This window comes from Ornithorhynchus anatinus, chromosome X5 (assembly GCF_004115215.2).
Source record: "Ornithorhynchus anatinus isolate Pmale09 chromosome X5, mOrnAna1.pri.v4, whole genome shotgun sequence".
NCBI classification, from domain to species: Eukaryota; Metazoa; Chordata; class Mammalia; order Monotremata; family Ornithorhynchidae; genus Ornithorhynchus; species Ornithorhynchus anatinus.
Window position 1 is genome coordinate 42,208,911 of NC_041753.1, and position 23,297 is coordinate 42,232,207.

The 23,297-nt window shown below is 43.3% G+C and overlaps 1 protein-coding gene across 3 annotated transcripts in view; it reads left to right on the forward strand.

Moving 5' to 3' along the window:
• Window positions 1–23,297, forward strand: part of SAXO1 (stabilizer of axonemal microtubules 1) — a 64,132-nt gene that overhangs the window by 27,351 nt on the left and 13,484 nt on the right. For 2 of the 3 annotated variants that reach the window (XM_029054929.2, XM_039910718.1), the window contains exon 2: window positions 9,981–10,160. In XM_029054929.2, coding sequence (XP_028910762.1) covers window positions 9,981–10,160 — 180 coding nt within the window. Of the gene's footprint in view, window positions 1–9,184; window positions 9,277–9,980; window positions 10,161–23,297 lie in introns of all 3 variants that reach the window. The other variant, XM_029054931.2, reaches the window with a different exon arrangement.

Sequence of the window (23,297 nt, forward strand, 5' to 3'; positions counted from 1 at the left end):
GTAAATAATTTCAGATGCTTATTCTTGTTTCATTGAACTTTGTAAAATGGTTTGGAAAACTATTTTATGTGTTTATAGAGTTGACCGATTTCAGATGGGTATTGAATTCTCAAGACGGGTCTCATTTTATTCTGTGGAGAGATGGGACTTTTGTCACTTAAAAGGGGGCAACTTTACTTCCCCATTTTTACAGAGCTGCCAAGAAAGCAGGTCAAAGGAGTGATGAAATAAGGCATAATCTGGGATATCTGACAATGTTAAATATACAGCATTCTCATTCTCACCATGTCACTGACTGGAGTACCCGTCTCCTAAAATCTACACAATTTTATTTAGTGGATAAGTAAGAAATGAGAGATTCTCTGAAAATTTGTTGGGATGCTCGGTTCAATATCTGTCCATGTCGAAAACCTGTCAGAAAGTCTTATCAGAAGCCATTTACTATTTTCAGGGTTTTTTTCATGGTATTCGTTAAGCACTTCCTAAGTGCCAGGCACTGTACTAGGCACTGGGGTAGATACAGGTTAATCAAGTTGGACATAGTCCCTGTCCCACATGGAGCTCACAGTCTTAATCCCCATTTTACAGATGATGCAACTGAGGCATGGAGAAGTTAAGTGACTTGCCCAGGGTCACACAGCAGACAATTGGAGGAGCTGGGATGAGAACCCAGGTCCTTCAACTCCCAGGCCCGTGCCAAATAACGAACTATAATGTAGGTTTAAGAAAGTTATGCTTTTTAGGCAGTTGTGATTCTAAAAACAAGTTTCTGCATTTCTAATGCTATTTGTGCTCAGTGACTCATAAAAATTTGATTATGTGTAAGAATCATAGTACTGTAGTAGCTGGCACTGAACATGGAACTGAAATCTGGGGAGAAAACTTTGTTCATTTGATCTCTTCCATCCTTCTCAGGCAAAAAGGAACTGTAATGTAAAGTTAACAAATAGTTTTTATCACTGATGCATGAGGTAGATAGAGTATAGTCCAGCTCATTCTTCCATAGTGCTATTGGTTGTTAGTGCTCACAGCATCAAAAGCTTGGCTTAATTTGAGAAATAAATGGATGTAGCTACAAGCATGGAAAAAATTGATATTTTGAAGGGATCATTTCTGTACAGTTTATTCATCATCAGTTTTGTTTACAAAGGTAAAAGAAGCACTAAAATGCTTAGGAAGAATATCTTGAGACTCCCCAAGGCAGTTTTCACCAGGCTGCAAAGACAATTAATTTTCAGTGACTTGTTCTCAATCCAGTTTTTATCAGGAGGAAATCCAAAATGGTATTCAACTATGTACTCCAGAACTTTTGCTCCTTAAGAATATTGAACTAATTCTGAGTCCCTAATTGTTCATAATTAGTGACAGATTCTGTTGAGGTATTTACATTCAGTTAGGGATGGGGATTCAGGTTTTTTGTACATGAGGCAAACTGTTTTTTTCCCTGTGTGCTGGGTATCAGTGAAATAGAATCTTTCTGCACTTAGTTATCAGCTTTCATTCATTTGAAGAGTGATTTCTGAGCCATATGTTTTAACATTTCAAAATGTGCCGGTTGAAAAAGCGAACTTTATCATCCAGAGTATAAGATTACAACCGCAACATTCAGAAAAGGGTTTCTGAACTTGGTAGGAGTTACAATTAACCTCGTAAAGATTTCAGATGAAAGTCTTTGATGTAGTTACAATCAAAGATACTTCAAAGCTCTTTCCCAGAGGAGTGGTTGCCTTTTGTGGCACATTTCTAAGTTTTATTTCGAAAACATTCACTATATTAAAGCAAAATGTTGTGTTTTCCATGTGCCTCTGTAGACAGTGTGTTTTCATTTCCCTCAGTCTTACTAGCCTACCATGTTTTCATGTTTTTTGTATACGATTCATGTTGATACATTGCACGTGGAAGATTTTTTTCCCTGCTTCAGCATTCTTATCTGAAATACCTTTCTCTATTTTCTCACCCTATCATTTTTCGATGACTACTCTTTTTCTCCTAAGTGATGAGGATTAGGGCAGTGAAGTTGGTCTTCCTTGGGATGAATTCAAACTCCCATTTGAGACTAGTTTCTTGTTTGGTGAAATCCTGAATGGTAAAGAGCCTAAAATCTGTTCCTTAAAATGCGACGTTCTGCTGCTCTTATCAGATTTATTGCTTTTTTTTCCTCATTTCAATCTTTTCAGATGTATCTGTCACCAAACACTGTCTCTTTGTCAGAATATGCTTCCAGTCCACCAGGAAACTTTTCTAACTCAGGCTTCTAGCTTCATCAAAGGACCATCCTCTAGGAACTGCTTGATGACTGTGTATTTGTGGTATGTACGCAAAAAGAAATGCAGATTATTGTGAATTGCTTCATAGAGTTAGCACTGTCCTATCGAATGACGATACGTTGGAAGAAAACCAATGCTATGCATCAATCTGCTCCCAGGAAACCAACTTTGCAACTAATCACTATTCACTATTAACTGATAATACAAAACTAAATGTCAAAACTAAATTCTACTACCTAGGTAGTACACAATGGTGTAGTGGCTAGAGCCCGGTCATGAGTTCTAATCCCAGCTCCACCACTCGTCTGCTGTGTGACCTTGGGCAAGTCACTTCACTTCTCTGGGCCTCAGTTACTTCATCTGTATGGATTGAGACTGGGAGCCCCAGTCCTGGGACAGGGATTTGCTTGTATCCACCCCAGCACTTAATACAGTGCCTGGCACATAGTAAATGCTTAACAAATGCCATTATTATTATTATTGAGCACATATATAATATATTTATATAAGTATATATAGAGAATGATATAAAGAGAGAGAGAAAGAGTTGTCCCCCCTTTTCAAAGATGAAGCTATGGACAGTAAGAGCCTTTGCTCCTTTCCACATTCCTCCTTTCCCGTAATTCTCTCCTTTCCCCGTGGAGTGACAGCCGAAGACACATCTACTTGGACCCTATCTCACACCTCTCTCTTCCTTAGACTGTGAGCCCCATGTGGGATCTGATTATCTTGCATCTACCCCACACTTAGTAGAGTGCTTGCAATGTAGAAAGCCCTTAACAAAAACTACAGTTGCCATTATTATTACTAGGGACAGGGTGTTTGACATTTCCAGTCACGTTTGCAGCCAAACTCCCAGTTTCTAGAGCTAGGGTGCTAGTATCCACAGCTTTCTAGAACCAGGGCAGGGACCATCTTGGGGCTTCATGTGACTGCTCCAACTGCTGTGACTGCTCATATGTTTGCTGCCAACATCCCACGATCCTTAGAATTAAAACTCCCAGAATGCAACATCCAGGGCTCTGCTAAGGGCTGAGCCACTGAGGTTTGGTGAGTTGCCAAGAGCCTACGCTTTCCTGTGGTAGCCTCCAATATTGCAAGTTACACACACACAGATCATTCGAGTATTCCTTTGGATATAAACAGATTACCTGTTAACAATTCAACAATTTCAACAGCAACATTAGTTGTGCAACTGTATTGTACACTAAATCCAGAAATAGCAACCTATCCATAACCTGGAACTTACTCCTAACTTTAAACCCTCATCCATCTCTGGAATCTCTCTCCAACTTTGCTTGCCCCTTAATCCTCTCTTGTAAGTATTTGTGCTCTAGTAGTTTTCACCAAGTGAGTGACTGACATGTTAATTAAAACAGTTTTTCTTCTGAGAAGTTAACCGCTTCCTCACTCTAGAAAATTCTGGGGCTAGCCTAGCTGGGATCGTCACAGGTCAGCTGCAAAAAGTCACTAGGGTGAAGTTAGTGGCTGTGCCCCCACAGTCCCATTTCATGGTGGCAGTGACTCACATCACCTCCCACCTGCCCCTAAAGTTGGTGAATCTGCGTGGTATAAAAGTCAAGGACTCTGGAGAAACTTAATGTTGGAATGGTTTTGCAAACTCCCCTGGGCAACAACTGCTATTATACTTGATACACATACAAGCACACGCACACACATTTTGTTTCACAAAAAATACTTGAAGTACTGGCACCAGAATTTTCCATTTCTCTTTTTTTTTGGTTTTGTGTTTCATGCTAAACAGTATTAACGTTACATGATTAGCATTTAAGGTGAAATGGTCTTCTTCAGTCCCTAGAGACCCTTGAATCTTGACCTGGATTTAAAGAGCACATTTAATTAGTGGACCTCCCAGCTGCTGGAAAAATATTGAGAATGCAGAAGGGATCATGGGAGGAAAAAGAAAATAATTGTGTTCTGGGTCAAAAGGAAGACTAGACTTGCACCATTTGAACTGATTAAATATTGATAGGAAAAAAGAGCCTTTCCTTATGAAAAGAAAAATTCATAAAAGCAAACCCTCTGCTCTTCTTCCATTTTTAATTTCTGACTCTATACACTTTCAGCTTTTGGCTAAACTTCTTGCTGAAAAAATAACTCAGGTCCTTTTTGGAACTTGCATAGCTCGAGATTTCTGTGGGATTTCTCTCCAGACTTAAAAATGGATAAGAAAAGCATCATACTTGCATATCATAACAGCAAAATTTTTCTTTCCAGAAATTGAGAAGCCTTCATGTCTGCCACTATTTCAAAAAACAGGACCCAAAAATTAGCATTGTTAGTTTTCCTCTGATAGAACTTTTAGAGGGCACCAGGAGAATTAGGTGGTGACAGCAGAAAACAGGGAACTACACTGCTGGAGAATGCTATGGTAAGAATCTGCCATGGTAAACCAGCATTTCATCCATTCGTTACCCTGACCCTCCTATTCCTGTTGTTTTATTATATTGTTTGTTAGTCTCCCCAACTTCAATGCCTTACTGAAGGCACATCTCCTCCAAGAGACCTTCTCTGACTATGCTTTCATTTCCTCTTTTACCACTCCCTTCTGCTTCACCCTGATTTGCTCCCTCCATTCACCCCCCCACCCCCATCCAATCCCACAGCACGTATATACATAGCCATACTTTACTTATTTATATTAGTATCTGTCTCCTGCTCCAGACTGTAAGCTCAATGTGGGAGGGAATATGTCTATTATGTTATGTTGTACTCTCCCAAGTGCTTAGTACAGTGCTCTGCACATATTAAGTGTTCAATAAATATGATTGATTTTAAAGCAAGGTTCATCCTCTAACGGTAGGGGTTCCTCAAGGGTCAGTTCTTGGCCCTCTTCTGTTCTCCATCTACACTCACTCCCTTGATGAACTCATTCGCTCCCACGACTTCAACTATCATCTCTATGCAGATGACACACAAATCTACATCTCCTCCCCTGTTCTTTCCCCTTCCCTTCAGGCTCATATCTCCTCCTGCCTCCAGGACGTCTCCACTTGGATGTCTGCCCCCCTCCTAAAACTCAACATGTCCAAAACTGAGCTCCTTATCTTCCCTCCCAAGCCCTGTCCTCTTCCTGACTTCCCTGTCACTGTGGATGGTATGACCATTCTTCCCATCTCTCAAGCCCGCAACCTTGGTGTCGTCCTTGACTCAGCTCTCTCATTCACCCCACACATCCAATCCGTCACCAAGGCCTGCCCGTCTCACCTTCATAATATCACCAAGATCCGCCCTTTCCTCTCCACCCAAACGGCTATCTTACTGGTACAGGCTCTCATAATATCCCAGCTGGATTACTGTGTCAGCCTTCTCTCTGATCTCCCTTCCTCTTGTCTCTCCCTGCTCCAAGTCTATTCTTCATTCCGCTGCCTGGATCATCTTCCTGCAGAAACGCTCTGGGCATGTCACTCCCCTCCTTAAAAGCCTCCAGTGGTTTCCTATCAACCTCCGCACGAAACCAAAATTTCTCACTCTGGGCTTCAAGGCTCTCCATCACCTTGCCCCCTCCTACCTCTCCTCCCTTCTCTCTACGCTCCACTCCTCTGCTGCTCACCTCCTCACCGTCCCCCGTCTCGCCTATCCCGCTGTCGACCCCTGGTCCACATCCTCCCGCTGTCCTGGAATGCCCTCCCTCCTCACCTCCTCCAAACTAACTCTCTTCCCCTCTTCAAAGCCCTACTGAGAGCTCACCTCCTCCAAGAGGCCTTCCCAGACTGAGCTTCTCCTTTTCCATCTGCTCCCTCTGCTCCCTCTCTGCCCCTCCTTCACCTCCCTTCAGCTAAGCTCCCTTCCCACCCTTTCCCTCTGCTCCTCCCCCTCCCTTCACCTCCCCTCAGGACTGTGCTCATTTGTATATATTTTTATTACCCTATTTATTTTGTTAATGAGGTGTACATCCCCTTGATTATATTTATTGCGATTAAGTTGTCTTGTTTTTGTCCATCTGTCTCCCTTGATTAGACTGTAAGCCCGTCAATGGGCAGGGATTCTCTATCTGTTGCCGAATTGTACATTCCAAGCGCTTAGTACAGTGCTCTGCACATAGTAAGCGCTCAATAAATACTATTGAATGAATGAATAATAGGAGCAGAGTGAGTGGATGGAATCTGAGCAGCAATCAATCAATTGTATTTATTGAGCATGTACTGCATGCAGAGAACTGTAATATGCACCTGGGAGAGTACAACACAATTGAGTTGGCAGAACAGAGGAGCACTGCTCAGGAGCAGTCAAATCTGGGCCTTGGGAACAAAATAAATGGACTGGCCCCTGGAAGAGAAGGGGAGCCAGAGGGCAGGCATATGGAGAGTTAAGCTGTCTTGGACTAAACAACTTTAAAAAATAAAGTTTCCAATAAACATGGGAAGGAGAGCAGGTGGACAGAAATCTGATTATCTTAGCACCAATAAAAGACAGGAGGATAATGGCAAGGTTACAGGCTTATGAGACAGGGAGGATGATGTTGTCTACAGTGATGTGAAAGTTATGGGGAAGACAAGGCTTGGGTGGGAAGATGAGTTCTGTTTTGGACATGTTTAGATCAAGGTGCCAGGGAGACATCCAAATAGAGATGTCCTAAAGGCAGGAGGAAATGTGAGCCTGCAAAGAAGGAGAGAGGTCAGGACTGGAGAGGTAGATGTGGGAATCATTTGTGGAGAGATGGTAGTTGAAGCTGTGGGAGCAAATGAGTTCTCCGAGGGAGTGTGTTTTGACGTAGAAGATGGGGACCCAGAAATGAGCCTTGAGGGACTCACACTGTTAAAAGATGAGAGGCAGAAGAGGAGTCTGTGAAAGAGAATGAGAGGCACAGCCAGAGAGATAGAATCAGGAGAAGACAATATCAGTGAAGCCAAGGTTAGAAGTGACTTTGACCATAAATGGGTTTTGTACATAAAATGTGGCAGACCCATCGTGTGTTTGCACCTTTCCCTGCCTATCTGCAGCAATTGATCAATCAATCAGTGGTATTGATTGAACACTTTCTATAAGCAGAACACTGTACTGAGTGCTGTACCTTCTGCCCCAGTCGGAACATAGCTGACAGGGCGGTGACATGACTGGACCTCTGAGTCAGCTATGAGCACTATAATCATTTTCTTTGTGTAGTTTCTTGGCCTCAAAGCCATTTATGACAGGAGACACCATCGTCATTCAAAGATGATGCCACCGCCAGCACAATTTCTGGGGCCCAGTGGAAAGAGCCTGGGAGTCAGAGGACCTGAGTTCTAATTCTGGCTCCAACCATTGTCTGCTGTGTGACCTTGGGCAAGTCATTTAATTCACTTTTATTGAGGATTTAGTGTGTGCAGAGCACCATACTAAGTGCTTGGAAGAGTAAAACAGAACCATTGGTAGAAACATTCCCTGCCTGCAAGGACCTTACAGTCTAGAGGGGAAGGAAGATATTAATATAAATAAATGAATTACAGATATATACATTAAGTTCTGTTGGGCTGAGGGTGGGGTGAATAAAAGGTGCAAATCCAAATGCATCCAAGTTTAATTACCTATTCTCCCTCCTACTTAGACTGTGAGCCCTATGTGGGACAAGGATTGTGTTCAACCTGATTATCTTGTATCTACCTCAGCATTTGGAGGTAGATAAACCCTTAACAAGTCCTTAACAAATGCCATGATGATGATGATGATGACAGTGATTATTACTATCTCTGTGTGTCTGAATGAACAGTCTTGTCCACATTGTGCTCATGATTGATTTGTAGGATACTTCTGATCATTAACAAAGACCACAGCTCTACCAGGTTACTTAACTAGTCACAGAGCCAGGCAGAAAGCATTACTGATCAGAGAGCTATCTGGATGATATTCTTTCCAGAGAGAACCAAGCTTAGTGGTGCATTTTGTTTTAGCAGAATCTTGAGGAATATGTTTAATTGTCTTGTTTAACTCTCTTTGGCAACATCATTCATACAGTGTTAAAATTCAAAGGGAAGACAGAGGGTAATTTGCCTCAGGACTTGTCCAGGAGGACATTTCCCTGAACCCCATTTAAACAACTAGATTTTTGTTGTTGCTTTTCAGTTCACAAAGGCATTCCCACTTGTCTCGGCCACTTGGTTCTTCATAAGAACAAAAGAATGAACGTATGTAAATGATTATCAGGAACTCTTATAAGCCAATACAGTTAAGCAGATGCGTTCCATACACCATTCCCTTTAAGGCTCATAGAGTTAGTTCTATTGGACCTTTAGTAAAAAAGCATTCCTGAAGTCTGGGATCCTTTATTGAATTTAAAAAGATTACAGCTACCCCTGGATCTTCAACAGTTGGCGTCACTTTCCCATTGACTTGAAATTAATCTATCATAAAAAGCGTTCTCCCTTACAAAGCTGTAATGATAGGTCAAAAATTCCCTACCATAGGCTAGAGAAAGAAACGAGGTGCTGTAAGCCTTTAAGGAACATGAATTTGGGGTTTACATTGGACTGTAAGTGTAAGTGAGTTGTACAATACAGGTATTTCTCAACCCTTCTATGAAGGACCCTGGTTTAGGGAGTGTGTACCAGGCAACTGCTGAGAGCTGGCACCACAATCAGTGCCACTTCTGCTTGACTCAAGTCATGGGCTGCCAAGGACACCTGGCAGATTTGGGTCTCTTGCCTCTCGCCCTCCTTTCTTTGGCCAGAAGGAGCACTGTAGGGGACAGGTACTTGAATCCAGAAGTGATAGTGAACCCGGAAGTGATTGTGTAGCTCCCACTGGGAGCCCAACACTTTTTCTCATAACCACTAATTCCAGATTTGGGACTTCACTCTCTAGACCAGCACTGTGATATCTATACCATCAGACAGAGGTAGGGAAAGTAGCCCTACCCATGCATGGGTGACATTGGTAGAGTGTGGCTAGTGATATGTGCTTCTCTGTGCTGTGGCCAGATGATGTCATACCAGGCAGGATGGCTTGGATTGTCACTTCTATGAAATAAGAAGCCTGTGGGAATTGCATGCCTGCAGAACTCTGCACTGAGGTAAGCTCGTGTCATAGTGCTTACCCTGTGTCCGTGCTGAACGCAGGCAGGTTAATTTTGTCGGAAGAACGTGCTCTTATTCTGCTGTCATGTTCTAGCCCAAATGTGTGGTGCAGAACTCTGCATCTTCCCACCCAAATCCTCTGATTTTCCCATCGCTGAAGGCACCACCATCTTTCCTAGCTCACAAGCTTGTAACCTTGGCATTATCCTAGTCTCATCTCTCTCATTCAACCCACATATCCAATCGGTCACCAAATCCTGTCAGTTCTACCTTCACATCTCTAGAGTCTGTCCCTTTCTCTCCATCCAAATTGCTACCTCGCTGGTCCAAGCACTTGTAATAGCCCTCCTTGGATCCTGCATCAGCCTCCTCACTGACCTCCCTGACTCCTTTGTTTCCCCACTCCAGTCCATACTTCACTCTGGGAATTAACCCTGTAGAGATGGTAGTTGAAGTCATGGGAGCGAATGAATTCTCCGAGGGAGTGGGTGTGGATGAAGAATAGAACTGAGTCTTAAGGGACTCTCACTGTTGGTGGGAGGTAGATGAGGACCCGGGGGAAGAGAATGAGACAGGGCAGCCAGCGAGATAGGAGCACATGATTTCACTTGAGCCATTTCTTATCTTTCAAGTAGAATTGAAATCTTTCTTCTTGATCTCAAGCATTCAGTAATTAACTTGTACTTTTTTTTAAATACAGGATCCATCACTGTCCACATGTCTCCACCAAGATTTTTAAGGAAGCAGAGGAGCCAAGCCATATATCAGAATATCAGGAGAGCTACCTCCTTCATCCAAGTTTTAAACCACGGGAATCATTCAAACCTAAATTAAGCTACCATAAGAAGCCAGATCCAATGGAATCCCTATCTACCACAAGGTAAGGAATCTATAGAAAAGGAATCTGGGATAAGGGAGAATTACACTTCCCAGGAATGTCTTTGAGAGGTGCTGGATTTTAGATAAGATGGCTCTGTTGGTCCTGGCTGCAACTCAGGAGTTCAGTGCCCTCTCCAGAAATATTTTACACTTTACTTTCTCAGATTTGCTCTGAGAGTGAAAGTATAGAAATTCATTGGGCAAACCCAGTGACAGGAAGATGACCAAACCCAGGATTGAATTGCAAAGGTTACATACTAGGCCATAAGTAAGTAATTCCCATCCCACTCTCATCTTGACCTCCTACAAACTGGTTTCCATCCCCTTCACTTCCCTAAGACTGCAGTCTTTAAGGGTAACTAACGACCACCTCCTCACCAGATCGGATAGTCTCTAGCCTGATCTTCCTTGACCTCTTAGTTGCCTTTCGTACCATGTTGCACTCCCTCCTTCTGGGAACTCTATTGAATCTTGGTTTCCCTGGTCTTCCTCCTTCCTCCCTGGACTCTTTCTCAGGCTCTTTCACTAACTTCTCTTCTATCTCTCATCCCTTAGCTATGGATTCCTCTATGGGTCACCTACTCTTTTCATTTTATAATAATAATAATAATTGTGGTATTTGTTAAGTACTTATTGTGTGCCAAACACTATTCTAGGTGCTAGGGTAGATACAAGTTAATCAGGTTGGACACAGTTCTTGTCCCTCATGGGGCTCACAGTCTTGATCCCCATTTTGCAGATGAGGTAACTGAGGAACAGAGAAGTTAAGTGACTTGCCCAAGGTCACACAGTAGACATGTGGCAGAGTCAGGATTAGAACCCCAAACCTCTGACTCTCAGGCATGTGCTCTTTCCACTAGGTCATGTTTATGGTCACTCCCTCAGGGAGTTAATGCTCTCCCCTGATTTCAGCTACCACCTCTATGTGGGTGACTTCCAAATCTACCTCATTAGCTCTTACCTTTCTCCCTAACTGCAATCTTTCCTTTCCTCTTGCCTGCTGGACATTCCACATAGTTATCCCACTGGCACCTTAAGCTCAAATGTCAAAAACTGAGCTCCTCATCTTTTCTACTAACTGTCTTCAAAACCCACAACCTTGGCATTAGATTTTAATCCTCACTCTCTTTCAACTTTCACATTCAATTTGTTGCTAAATCCCGTTGGTTTTTCTTCCACAATATTTCCAGAATCCTCCCCTTTCCATCCAAATGGCCACCATCCTGGTCCAGGTTCTCGTCACATCTCGGCTGGACTACTGAATCAGCCTCCTCAGTGGTCTCCCTGGCACCAGTCTTCCCCCTCTCCTGTCTACACTTCTCTCTGCTGCTTGGGTTGTCTTTCTAAGACATTGATCTGCACACATATCTCTTCTCCTCAATCACCCTTGGTGGCTTCCCATTCCTCTACATACGAATCAGATTCAAATCACTTGTCTGCTATGTGACCTTGGACAAATCACTTAACTTTTCTGTGCTTCAGTCACCTCATCTGTAAAATGGAGATTAAGACTGTGAGTCCCATTAAGACTGTGTCCTACCTGATTGATTTGTAGCTAACCCAGCGCTAAGAACACTGTTTGACACATAGTAAGTGCTTAACAAATACCACACGCACACACAAAAAAGTGGTAGAGCAGGGATTAGAACCCAAGTTCTCTGACTCCTATGCCAGTTCTCTTTCCACTAGGACATGCTGCTTTCTGCTTCCCATTACACTTCTGTACATTTCAATTTGGTCTACTGTTTAAGCATTTAGTCATACACATGTCTATGTTTCCATTCTCTTTTTCCCTTATTATTTGCCTATCCCCGCTGTTATAGTGTTAACCACTTGTGGATGGGAATTTTTGCCTCCTACAATACTGGGGATGAGATGGGAATAGATCCCAGGTCTTCTGACTCCCAGGCCCATGTTCTTTCCGCTAGGTTATGCTTCTCCTTGTCGTCGTCGTTGTAGTAGTATTTGTACTTATTAAGCACCTACCAGGCAAATAAGGAAGGTTGAAGCAAAAGTAACAAAAACAGTAATAGGCAACAGTGGCAAGAGGATCTGAGTTTCAGGTTCCTTGTAGCTGAAAGTCTGATAGTCACAGCAGCAGCCATAGCCTTCCCAACATTCTACATTTTGTGGTGGACTCAAGCTGCCTCTGCTTCTTCTGTTCCCACTGCCACGAGGTAGGACAGGAGAGAGGTTCCAGGATGGCTATGTTATGAGGCCCACGCCACGTGCTGCTACTGCTTTTAATGTCTCCTAATTTCCCACCCCTGTCACTATCTTCCCTGTTCCAGAAGGCCACAACTTTGGTGTCATCTTTTAACTCCTCACTGTCTTTTAGCCCCAGTCTCTCTCATTAAATCCTGTGGTTCTTTTTTCAGCAATGATTCCTCAGCTCCACCCTTCCCTTTCCACAAATAGTCATCACCATTTTTTCCAGGTAGATTATTGTATCAGACTTCTCACAGACCTCCCTGCCTCCATTCTCTTTTTTTTTTCAGACTATCTTTATCTGCAAAGATGCTTCCAATGACTATCCATTCATTCTGTGACAAGCAAAAACACCTGACCTTGGGCTTTGAAAGCTCTTCACAAACTCTCTCCTTCTTACTTATAAGCTCTCTTTGCTCCCCAGCTGTCAGTCTACACTTCTTCCAAGCAAATCTTCTCACTGTCCCTCACTCTCACTTTCTCCCAACTCCAACCCTTTGCTTGTATCCCCCATCTCCCTGAAACTTCTTATCCCTTTAAATCCACCAGATCTCCTCATTTTCAAAGTCCTTCTGAAATCCCTCTTCTTCCAAGAGACTTTCTCCAATTAAGTTTTCTTCTTCCCAGTTCATACTCCTCCTACTATAGTACTAGGACGTGGGTTTTAATCCCGGCTCTGCCACTTGTCTGCTGTGTGACCTTGGGCAAGCCACTTAACTTCTCTGTGCTTCAGTTACTTCATCTGTAAAATGGGGATTAAGACTGTGAGCCCCACGTGGGACACCCTGATTACCTTGTATCTACCCCAGTGTTTAGACCAGTGCTTGACACGTAGTAAGTGCTTAACAATTACCATTATTGTTATTATGATTATTGCATCCAGTAGGTGCTTAATAAATACTACTACTACTAGCAGCATGGCCCAGTGGAAAGACCATGGACCTGGGAGTCAGAGGACCTAGATTCTCTCTCCAGTCTCTTGCATATATCCATCCCCCTGTCTCCCTGAAACTTCTTATCCCTTCAAATTCACCAGATCTCCTCATTTTCAAAGGCCTTCTGAAATCCTTCTTCCAGGAGACTTTCTCCAGTTAAGTTTTCTTCTTCCAAGATCATACTCCTCCTGCTGTAGTACTTTACACCTAGTAGGTGCTTAATTCATTCATCCATTCATTCAATCATATTTATTAAGTTCTTACTGTGTGCAGAGCACTGTACTAAGCATTTGGGAAAGTACAATACAATAATAAACAGTGACAATTCCTGCCCACAATGAGCTCACAGGCTAGAACAGGGGAGACAGACATCAGTGCAAAATGACATCAATACAAATAAATAAAATTACAGATATGTTAATAAATGCTACCACTACTAGGAGAAGCAGCATGGCCCAGTGGAAACAGCATGGACCTGGGAGTCAGAGGACCTGGAATCTAATTACCAATTACCACCTCTGCGTTTTTGTCCCACCTTCACACTTACAACTACCCAACTACCCGTAACGCTTATCTACTTACTCAATTTAAACACTTAATCACCCACATATTGATCTTTCCAATCTCTTCTTCTTTTCTGGAATTTGTTTTTTAATGTTATTTCTTAAGAGCACTGTTTTAAGCACTGGGGTAGATACAAGTTTATCAGGTTGGACACAGTCCCTGTCCCACATGGAGCTCAGTCCAAATTAGAGGGAGGAGGATTTAATCCCTATTTTACAGATCAGGAAACTCAGGCACTGAGAAGTTAAGTGACCTGCCAAAGGTTCATTCATTCATTCAATAGTATTTATTGAGCGCTTACTATGTGCACAGCACCATACTAAGTGCTTGGAATGTACAAATCGGTAACAGAGACAGTCCCTGCCCTTTGACGACCTTACAATCTAATCGGGGGAGACAGACAAAAACAATAGCACAGTAAGCAATTGGCAGAGTGGGGATTAGAACCCAGGTCCTCTGATTCCCAGGCCCATGCTCTTTCCAGCATGCCACACTGCTTCTCATTTATTTTGTGTCTGCCTTCCCTTTTAGATGGTAAATTCCTTGATGGCAGGATCGTGTCTTTTAGCTTTATTGTTTGAATCAATCAATTGGTTGTATTCAGTGAGCACTTTCTATGTGCAGAACACTGTACTAAGCCCTTGGGAGAGTACAATATAACAATATAACAGTGTTGATAGACACTTTGCCTGCCCACAGCAAACTTACACTCTCCCAAGTGTTCAGTGCAGTGCTCTGTCCACAGTAAATTCTCAATAAATTCTACTTTAGGATTAATTCACCCTTCAGAGTCCTGAAAATATGAGGGAAAGGAGATGAGAGATTAATGTGCCAAAATAGAAACAATTAGGGGGAAATTTCAAACAAAGCTTTATGATATGTGTGCTCACATGAAATGGTTTGAATTATTCTTGTAGTTTTACTATTTTTCTTTATATTTCTTTTTGTTCATCATCCTAGTCATCTGTAGCCTTCTTTATACTGACTTCACATCTTTCTTCTGAGGTGGAGAACTATTATCCCCCGGGCCCTCTAAGAAAAGTAAGGTGCTTATTTCACAAAAGGATTCCAGTGAGCAAAACTTCAAGTAATTTTATAGAATGCAGACATAAGTCATAAAGATGGAAAGACATTCTCCTGAGATTTAGCCACTGGTGCAACCGCAAGAGTTTAGTACATGAACAGAAGTCAAGCTAAACACTACACGAGCCCTCAAGGCCTTTGCTTTGGAATGCACGAGAAGGCAGATGTTATCAATTACATGGAATCTAGGGGGTAATTAAAAATTACAGTGAACTCTGATTATATTTTCAACTGAAACCAAAGGTTAAAACTTCTCAGGATTGGCTACTTTGCTTGCATCTGGAAGCACACAGTACACTTATTCTCGAAGAAAAGAAAATGATACTGATATAGGTGAGCACACTGCCACCAGTTCTGTTATATTGTTCTATTGCACTCTCCCAAGCGCTAGTACAGTGCTCTGCACACAGTAAGCCCTCAGTGAATATGGCTATCGTACTGGTACAAGCTCTCATAATATTCCGGCTGGATTATTGTGTCAGCCTTCTCTCTGATCTCCCTCCTCCTGTCTCTCCCCACTCCAGTCTATTCTTCATTCCGCTGCCCAGATCATCTTCTTGCAGAAACGCTCTGGGCATGTCACTCCCTCCTTAAAAACCTCCAGTGGTTGCCTATCAACCTCCGCACGAAACCAAAACTTCTCACTCTGGGCTTCAAGGCTCTCCATCACCTTGCCCCTTCCTACTTCACCTCCCTTCTCTCTTTCTACTGCTCACCCCACACGCTCCACTCCTCTGCCACTCACATTCTCACCATCCCTCGTTCACGCCTATCCTGCCGACAACCCCTGGTCCACGTCCTCCCGCTGTCCTGGAATGCCCTCCCTCCTCACCTCTGCCAAACTAATTCTCTTCCCCTCTTCAAAGCCCTACTGAGAGCTCTCCTCCTCCAAGAGGCCTTCCCAGACTGAGCTTCCCCTTTTCCCTCTCCTCCCTCTCTGCTTTCCCTCCACCCTCTGCTCCCTCCCTCTTCCCCCCTTCACCTCCCCTCAGCTAAGACCCCCTTCCCTCTGCTCCTCTCCCTCTCCCTTCCCCTCCCCTCAGTACTGTGCTCATTTGTATATATTTTTATTACCCTATTTATTTTGTTAATGAGGTGTACGTTCCTTTGATTCTATTCATCGTGATTATGTTGTCTTGTTTTTTTCCATCTATCTCCCCCTATTAGACTGTGAGCCTGTCATTGGGCAGGGATTGTCTCTCTCTGTTGCTGAATTGTACATTCCAAGCATTTAATACAGTGCTCTGCACATAGTAAGCACTCAATAAATACTATTGAATGAATGAATGGATGAATTAATACCATCGATTGAGAGGCTTGGCTCTTGTTTTCCCTAAACACGGATGCCATGGGCAAACCCTCACACATAGGAGTGACTCCTGTCACGCAGCAGAGGAGCAGCTTTTATTTTGCTTCCTGGTGAACCACGGCATTCCATGTCTTTGAGGTAGACTCTTCCCTCCCCATCCCCTTACACCCACTTCTCAGAAGTTTGGGATTGTGGGGTGAAGGGGTTTGGGGGCGTGAGGGTCAGGGGAACCATGGGGAGGGGGAGGATACAGGGGGAAGAGGAGTGGATGTAAATCTGGAAGTAAGGGGAAGGACCCAGGGAATTCTTGGGGTGTGGATGTGCTCAAGAGATTTCTAAGAATAGACAGGTGGGTCTAGTAGGACCGTGGGAATAATCCTGTAATCCCTGGTATAACTGCATATTTGGTATAATGGTATAACAGGTTTTGGCAGCAGATTGCAAAAATCTTCCCTGATCCTCTCCAAACCCACCTTCCTCCGCCCACTCCTCGACTCTCCTATTCTTCCCAGCAGTATCTCAAGAGATCTCCTGTCTCCTCTTAAAATCTCACCCCTCCAACTGTGCCTCCAACCCCATCCCTTAACACTGTACTAAAACACTTGCCCCTCCCTTCTTCCCTCCCTGACTGCCATCTTCAACTGCTCATTATCCAATAGCTCCTTTCCCTCTGCTTTCAAACATGCCTATGTCTCCATTATCCTAAATAAACTCTCCCTTGACCCCGTTGCACTCTCCAGTTATTGCCCCATCTCCCTACTACTATTCCTTTCCAAACTACTTGAGCAAGTTGCTGCCTCCGCTTCCGTTCTTTCAATCATCTCCTTGACTCCCAGCAATCTGGCTTTTGCCCACTCCACTCCTCTGAAACAGCCCTTTCCAAGAACACTAATGACCTCCTTCTTGCCAAATCCAACTTCTACTCCATCCTAATCCTCCTTGACCTCTCAGCTGCCTTTGACACAGTGGACTGTCCCCCTCTCCTGGAAACATTATCTAACCTGGGCTTCACTGACACTTCCTCCTCTGGTTCTCCTCATCTCTCTAGCTGCTCCTTCTCAATCTCTTTCACAGGCTCCTCCTCTGCCTCCCACCTCCTAACTGTGGGAGCCCCTCAAGACTCAGTACTGGGTATCCTCCTATTCTCCATCTACACCCTCTCTCTTGGAGAGCTCATTTGTTCCCACCACTTCAATATCTCTATGCTAATGATTCCCAAATCTACCTCTCCAGCACCCATCTCTCTCTTCTGCAGTGTCACATTTCCTCCTGCCTCAGTACATCTTTATTCGAGTATCCCACTTGACACCTCAAACTTAAAATGTCAAAAACAACGCTCCTCATTCATTTATTCATGCAATCGTATTTTTTGAGCCCTTACTGTTTGCAGAGCTTCTCACCCTAATCTTGTCTTCCCTCAGATTTTCCCATCACTGTTAAGAAGACCACCATCCTCCTCCTTCCACTCCTTACCATTGGCTTTAAGACATTTAATTAACTCTCTCCCTACCTTTTCTTGCCAATCTCTTACTACAACCCAACCCTCATATTTCACTCCTCTAATGCCAACCTACTCACTGAACTTCTAACTCATTTGTCTTGCTGCCTTGCCCACATTCTCCCTCTGGCCTGGAAATCCCTCCCCCTTCATATCTGACAGATCACCTCTCTCCCCACTTCAGAGCCCTACTAAAATCACACTTCTTCCAAAGGCCTTCCCTGACTGAGCTCTAATTTTCCTATTTCTCTATGCTCTCAGATTTATACCCCCTAAGCGTTTGATATTTGCCCACCACAAAACCCCCAGTACTTTTGTGCATATCCAGTTCCCCTATCTGTAATTATTTTAGTCTGTCTCTCCCTCTGGACTATAAGCTCCTTATGGGCAGTGATCATTTCTACAAACTCATGGTATTGTACTCTCTCAAGTGCCTTGTACAGTGTTTGGCACACAGTAAGTGCTCAATAAATATCACTAATTGATTGTTTAGATATGAGAGCAAAGTGACAGTGAGGGGTCTAGGTGATACCCAAGGTTGTGGGTTTCAATCCCAGGGAGGATGATGGTGCTGTTGGCAGAGATGGGGAAGTTTAAAGGAAAGGAAGGTTTAGAAGGAAATGTAAGAAGTTCGGTTTTAGACACGTTGAGTTTAAGATGCTAGTGGGGGTGATCTCTGTGGAGCAAAGAGGGTGAAAACCCAACTGGAGTGGTTCAAGAAGAAAGCACACAGTAAGTGTGTGAAAAATCCAGTTGATTAATTGATTCAAGTTAGTGGAGAGGATGCAAAGGCAGATGTTGTATAGAACCCTTTCAAGGAGTTTGGATAGGAAAGGGAAGAGGAAGATGGAGTTATAGTGAGAAGAGCCTGTAGGGTCCAGAGAAGATTGTTTTAATGTAGGGGAGAATTGAGTGTGTTTGAGAGAGGAAGGAGCCATCTGAGAGGAAGAGGTTGAAGATAGCAGTGAGGGATGGGAGGAGGGCAGGACCAAGTGTTTTCATCAACTCTGTCCAATAACATGGGACTCCATAATAGTAATAAGATATTTGGTGACCTCAGGGAAGCATTGCTGATTGGTATTTATATGGTTTTACCATGGCTTAGGTGCTTCATCAGGAAGTGAAGTTTGCTAGCCTGTTGTGAGACCTCTCTGTCCAGTCCCTTTCCCAGGATTGGGGAAAAAGGGAGAAAGGCATTTGGAGAATTGGCCTTTAGGAAAATTCAGTGTTAATCAGTGAACTGACCTAAATTCACTCCAGAATTAGATTATATATGCACGTATCACTCAAAAGACCTATGATTTAAAGCAACAAAGTCATCCATCATCGGTAATAGCAAAACAACTGGATGATCATGTTTGAGCATTGTGGATCATATGTGAACCCTGAAGGAAATGTGCCATCTGTGCTATCATTGGCAGAGATGAACTGATGAAAAATAATGAAAAATGTCAGTGGGCCTCTACCTTAGCCTGTAGCAAGAGTTTCTCCCTTGCTCCTGGGAGGTCTCTCACTAGGATTTTACACTGTGGCATTGGTCTGTGCATTGGTGGTCCTCCACAAGATGATGACTGGATCATTGATTACTTTTTTCATCTACACCCCCACATATAGCCTGACCTTGCTCAGGATTTGAGCTTAGTGTGCAAATCAGCTTGCCAGTCACCATCCAAGGGTGTAACCCAGTGACTTTCCTGGCTTGGTTGATTAAATCCAAACATAAAAACATCTGATCTCTGAAAATGTTATCACAATATGGGCTAATACAAAAGCACATGATTCATATTGCCTATAAATCTCTGGGCACTTGGATAGCATGCTACCAGAATCAACCTACAGCATAGATACGTTTGAAATAAGTGTACTTCCAGATGAGGAGGTCTTTTCACTCCAGGCCTCTTTCTACATTGCCAAATCATCTGGAGAGACATTCTGGCTCAAGTCTGAAACTATCTTTCCATTGGCTAGAGTGAGCTTTCAAAGGATAATCAAAATTAAACCTTAATGACCCGGTTTAGGAAAGTGAATCCTTATGGATACTAGGTAGAACTACCAACCTGGTAGTTTGCAGGCCAGCAAATGTCCATGAAACTCTAGGTCACAGGGAGTGATCTCTGGGATTAACCTTCCAGAAATGGAGCTTCCTGGGATAGGCATCCTTCCTCAGAGTCCTGGAAACTAGAGCTAGAGGTAAGGCAGAAGAAAACCTTGACAGTCCTACTAGCCAGTATCCTTGGAAAAATGTGGGCTACAGCTGCAGGCTACTAGGCAAATGTCCACTTGCTGTAGATCATAGCTCAACGCTGCTTTTGGTACTTTCTACCCAAGTCCAGAAGTGGTTTGCCCTGGGCAGGATGATTGGCATGTTGGAGGGAAGGAAGGGAAGGGGACCTGACCAAAATGGGAGCGGAAAGGCCACTTCATCTCCAGAAAAGGGGGCCCTAGGCCACATAAAGACACAAACTGAAGTCAGGTTCTCGAGGTGTCCCAAAGGACCCTCTAATAGAGTCATCTGCACACAGTAAGTTGTCCATAAATAACATTGATTGGTTGATTGATTGATTGACTGATTGATTGATTTGGCCAATCTGATCCTGGCAGTAGGCTGTAGTGGAAAGTTCCTGATTATGTAAAAGCTCAGGTAGCTGAAGGGAAAGTGGTATCAGTGATCAATGCACCTATCCCTCTAGACTGTGAGCTCGTTGTGGAGGGCGAACCTGTCTCCCAACTCCGTTATATTGTACTATCTCAAGTGTCTACTGCAGTGCTCTGCACAAGGTAAGCGCTCAATACATACTATCGGTTGATTGATTCCTCCCCACTTTGGCTCCCACTGGCTCAATCTGGCTCTTCCCCTCAGTGTGGAGACAAAGAGGTGAAGTGGGTTAAGGCCTGGGGGCTGGAACCGCTTCCCTTATTAAAGACAGTGATGAGCACTACTGGAAATATATAGGTTGCCATAGAGTCTCCTTAAATGATCTGCAATGCTTGGTGAATTGGAGAGCATGAAGGAAGTTAAAATTGTTGTTATACTACCTGTAGGGTAGTATATCCCTCTCTGGATGTTCACGTCCCAGTGTCTGTGCATCGGTCAAGCTTCACATAAACAGAGTGTCCATGATCACCCTCTAGGATGACCAGTTACAGCAGTGAATCAGAGCAATTGCCCATGTACACAACATTGTGCATGTGTGGTCCCCTTTCTCCCCCTTCCCAGAGCCTGACTGAAAGAAAAATGAGTTTAGGGTGAGTGTGAGCCCTACACATGTTTGACTTGGCCTGGGGTGGGGCTGGGCTGGGCCTCATCATATCAGTCTGTGCCGGGCTCTACTGTGGAGAGAGATAGCATGACCCCAGACCTTCTTTTTCCACTGATTTTTATGTTTTCCAGTTTAATCTCTTGAAAATCCTTCAAGTAGGCAAGGGAGAGTAGTGCAGTCTGACTTGTGAACTTAGAACTCTGATCCAGTTCAGCACTGTGCAGAGAAGACACACCCACAGAGTTACAGATATACAATCATTTTTTAATGGAATTTGTTAAGCGCTTACTTTGTGCCAGGCACTGTATTAAGCGCTGGGGTAGATACAATATAAGCAGGTTGTACACAATCAATCAATCGTATTTATTGAGCACTTACTATGTGCATAACACTGTACTAAGTGCTTGGGAGAGTACAATACAACAGAATTAGCAGACATATTCCCTGTCCATAACCCTGTCCCACATGGGGCTGACAGTTTAGGTAGGCGGGAGAACAGGTATTGAAACCCCATTTTGCAGATGTGGAAACTGAGGCACGGAGAAGTTAAGGGACTTGCTCAAGGTTGCATAGCGGACAAGTGGCAGAGCTGGGATTAGAATCCAAGTCTTCTGACTCCCGGGCCGGTGCTCTTTCCACCTGGCCATGCTTCCACCGGCCATGTTTTCACTTTGCCTTTTGAATAGAATGTCCTGCCACAGCATGGTGCCGTTTCAGTAGGAATGGAAGCAACAGTTGCACGCATGCATTTGACATTTGGTTTTATGCAGGGTTCTTCAAGAAACACTATGCACATTCTGGAAGAACTGATTAGATAGTGTGTGTATCAATGTCAATCTATGGCATTTGGAACCTATTAGTCACCTCCTGACCGAGCTATTGAATTTGGTCAGGTAATCTCAGAGGAAGTTGAAGCCTAATGATTCAACCACCTCAGCATTATTTGGTTTATGGAGAGCGAAGCTGTGTTGGCCTAGTGGATAGACTATAGGCCTGGGAATCAGAAGGATCTGAATTCTAATCTCAGCACTGCCACTTATCTGCTGTGTGACCTTCGGTAAGTCGCTTCACTTCTCTGTGCCTCAGTTATTGCATCTGTAAAATAGGGATTAAGACTGTGAGCCCCATGTGGGAGGTGGACGGTGTCCAACTTTCTATCTACCTTAGGACTCAGTACAGCTGGAAACATTTTTCAGACTCAAATTCAAGATTTAAATTGAATGGGAACTTAGAGTCATGACCACTATTTCTTTTTTTAACCAAGGTCTAATGACTTGTCATATACAAAAAGTGTCATTGACAAAGCAAATTGAACTTCTTATATTAACCATAGTCAAATTTCAATATTCCACATTAATGCAATTAATATTCTTTTGTAGAGAGGCATATAAAATGACCAGCACTGACCTACCTGTGTTCGATAGCTAATAAATGATCCTAATTTCAGTACGTAAGCTCCAATTTAAATTGGCCATACCATGTGACTGGGACAGGTGCAGAAGTTAAAATTGTTGAAGAGAGATTGGCTGGACTCCATTGTTACCATTAACCAGAACCCATTACCTCCTATAAGACCCACCTCTCTGAGGAATCCTGTGATTCCGAGTGCCTGGCCTCTAAAGTCAGGACTGAGTTACTGGTATTTATTTTCTATTTCCCAGCCTATTTTGGGGATAAAGATCTTGGGGTATTTTCAAGATGGAGTATTACTACAGCTAGCCTAGGATTACAAATAGAAAGTAATCTTATACTGTAAAATTTATTTCAACCAATATGGGGGAGTAGTATCTGCAGGTAGTGAAAGTTTTTCTTTAAATGATTGCTGTAATTATAAACAGGAGGTGAAAGTATTTTCCTCTCTCCTTTATAAGTCCAAATATACCAGAAACCCCCAAATAAGGGCAGATGGCCCCCATTTCTCGGGTTCAGGATCTCTCTCAGTAGTTTCTTTATCCTTCTTGTTCTTCACCTCATATTTCTCCTAGAGTGTCTCCTTTCTTCATCTATTAAGCATCATGGCCTAGTGGAAAGAGCACAGTACTGAAGGTCAGAGGACCTGGGTCCTAATTCTGACTCTCACTTGCTTGCTCTGTGACCTCGGTCAAGTCACTTAACTTCTCTGTGCCTCAGTTTCCTTATCTGTAAAGTCCTCATTCTGTCCTTCCTCCCATATAACCTGATTATCTTGTACCTACCTCAGTGCTCAATTCTGGGTCCCCTTCTATTTGCCATCTAATAATAATAATAATAATGGTATTTGTTAAGTGCTTACTATGTGCCA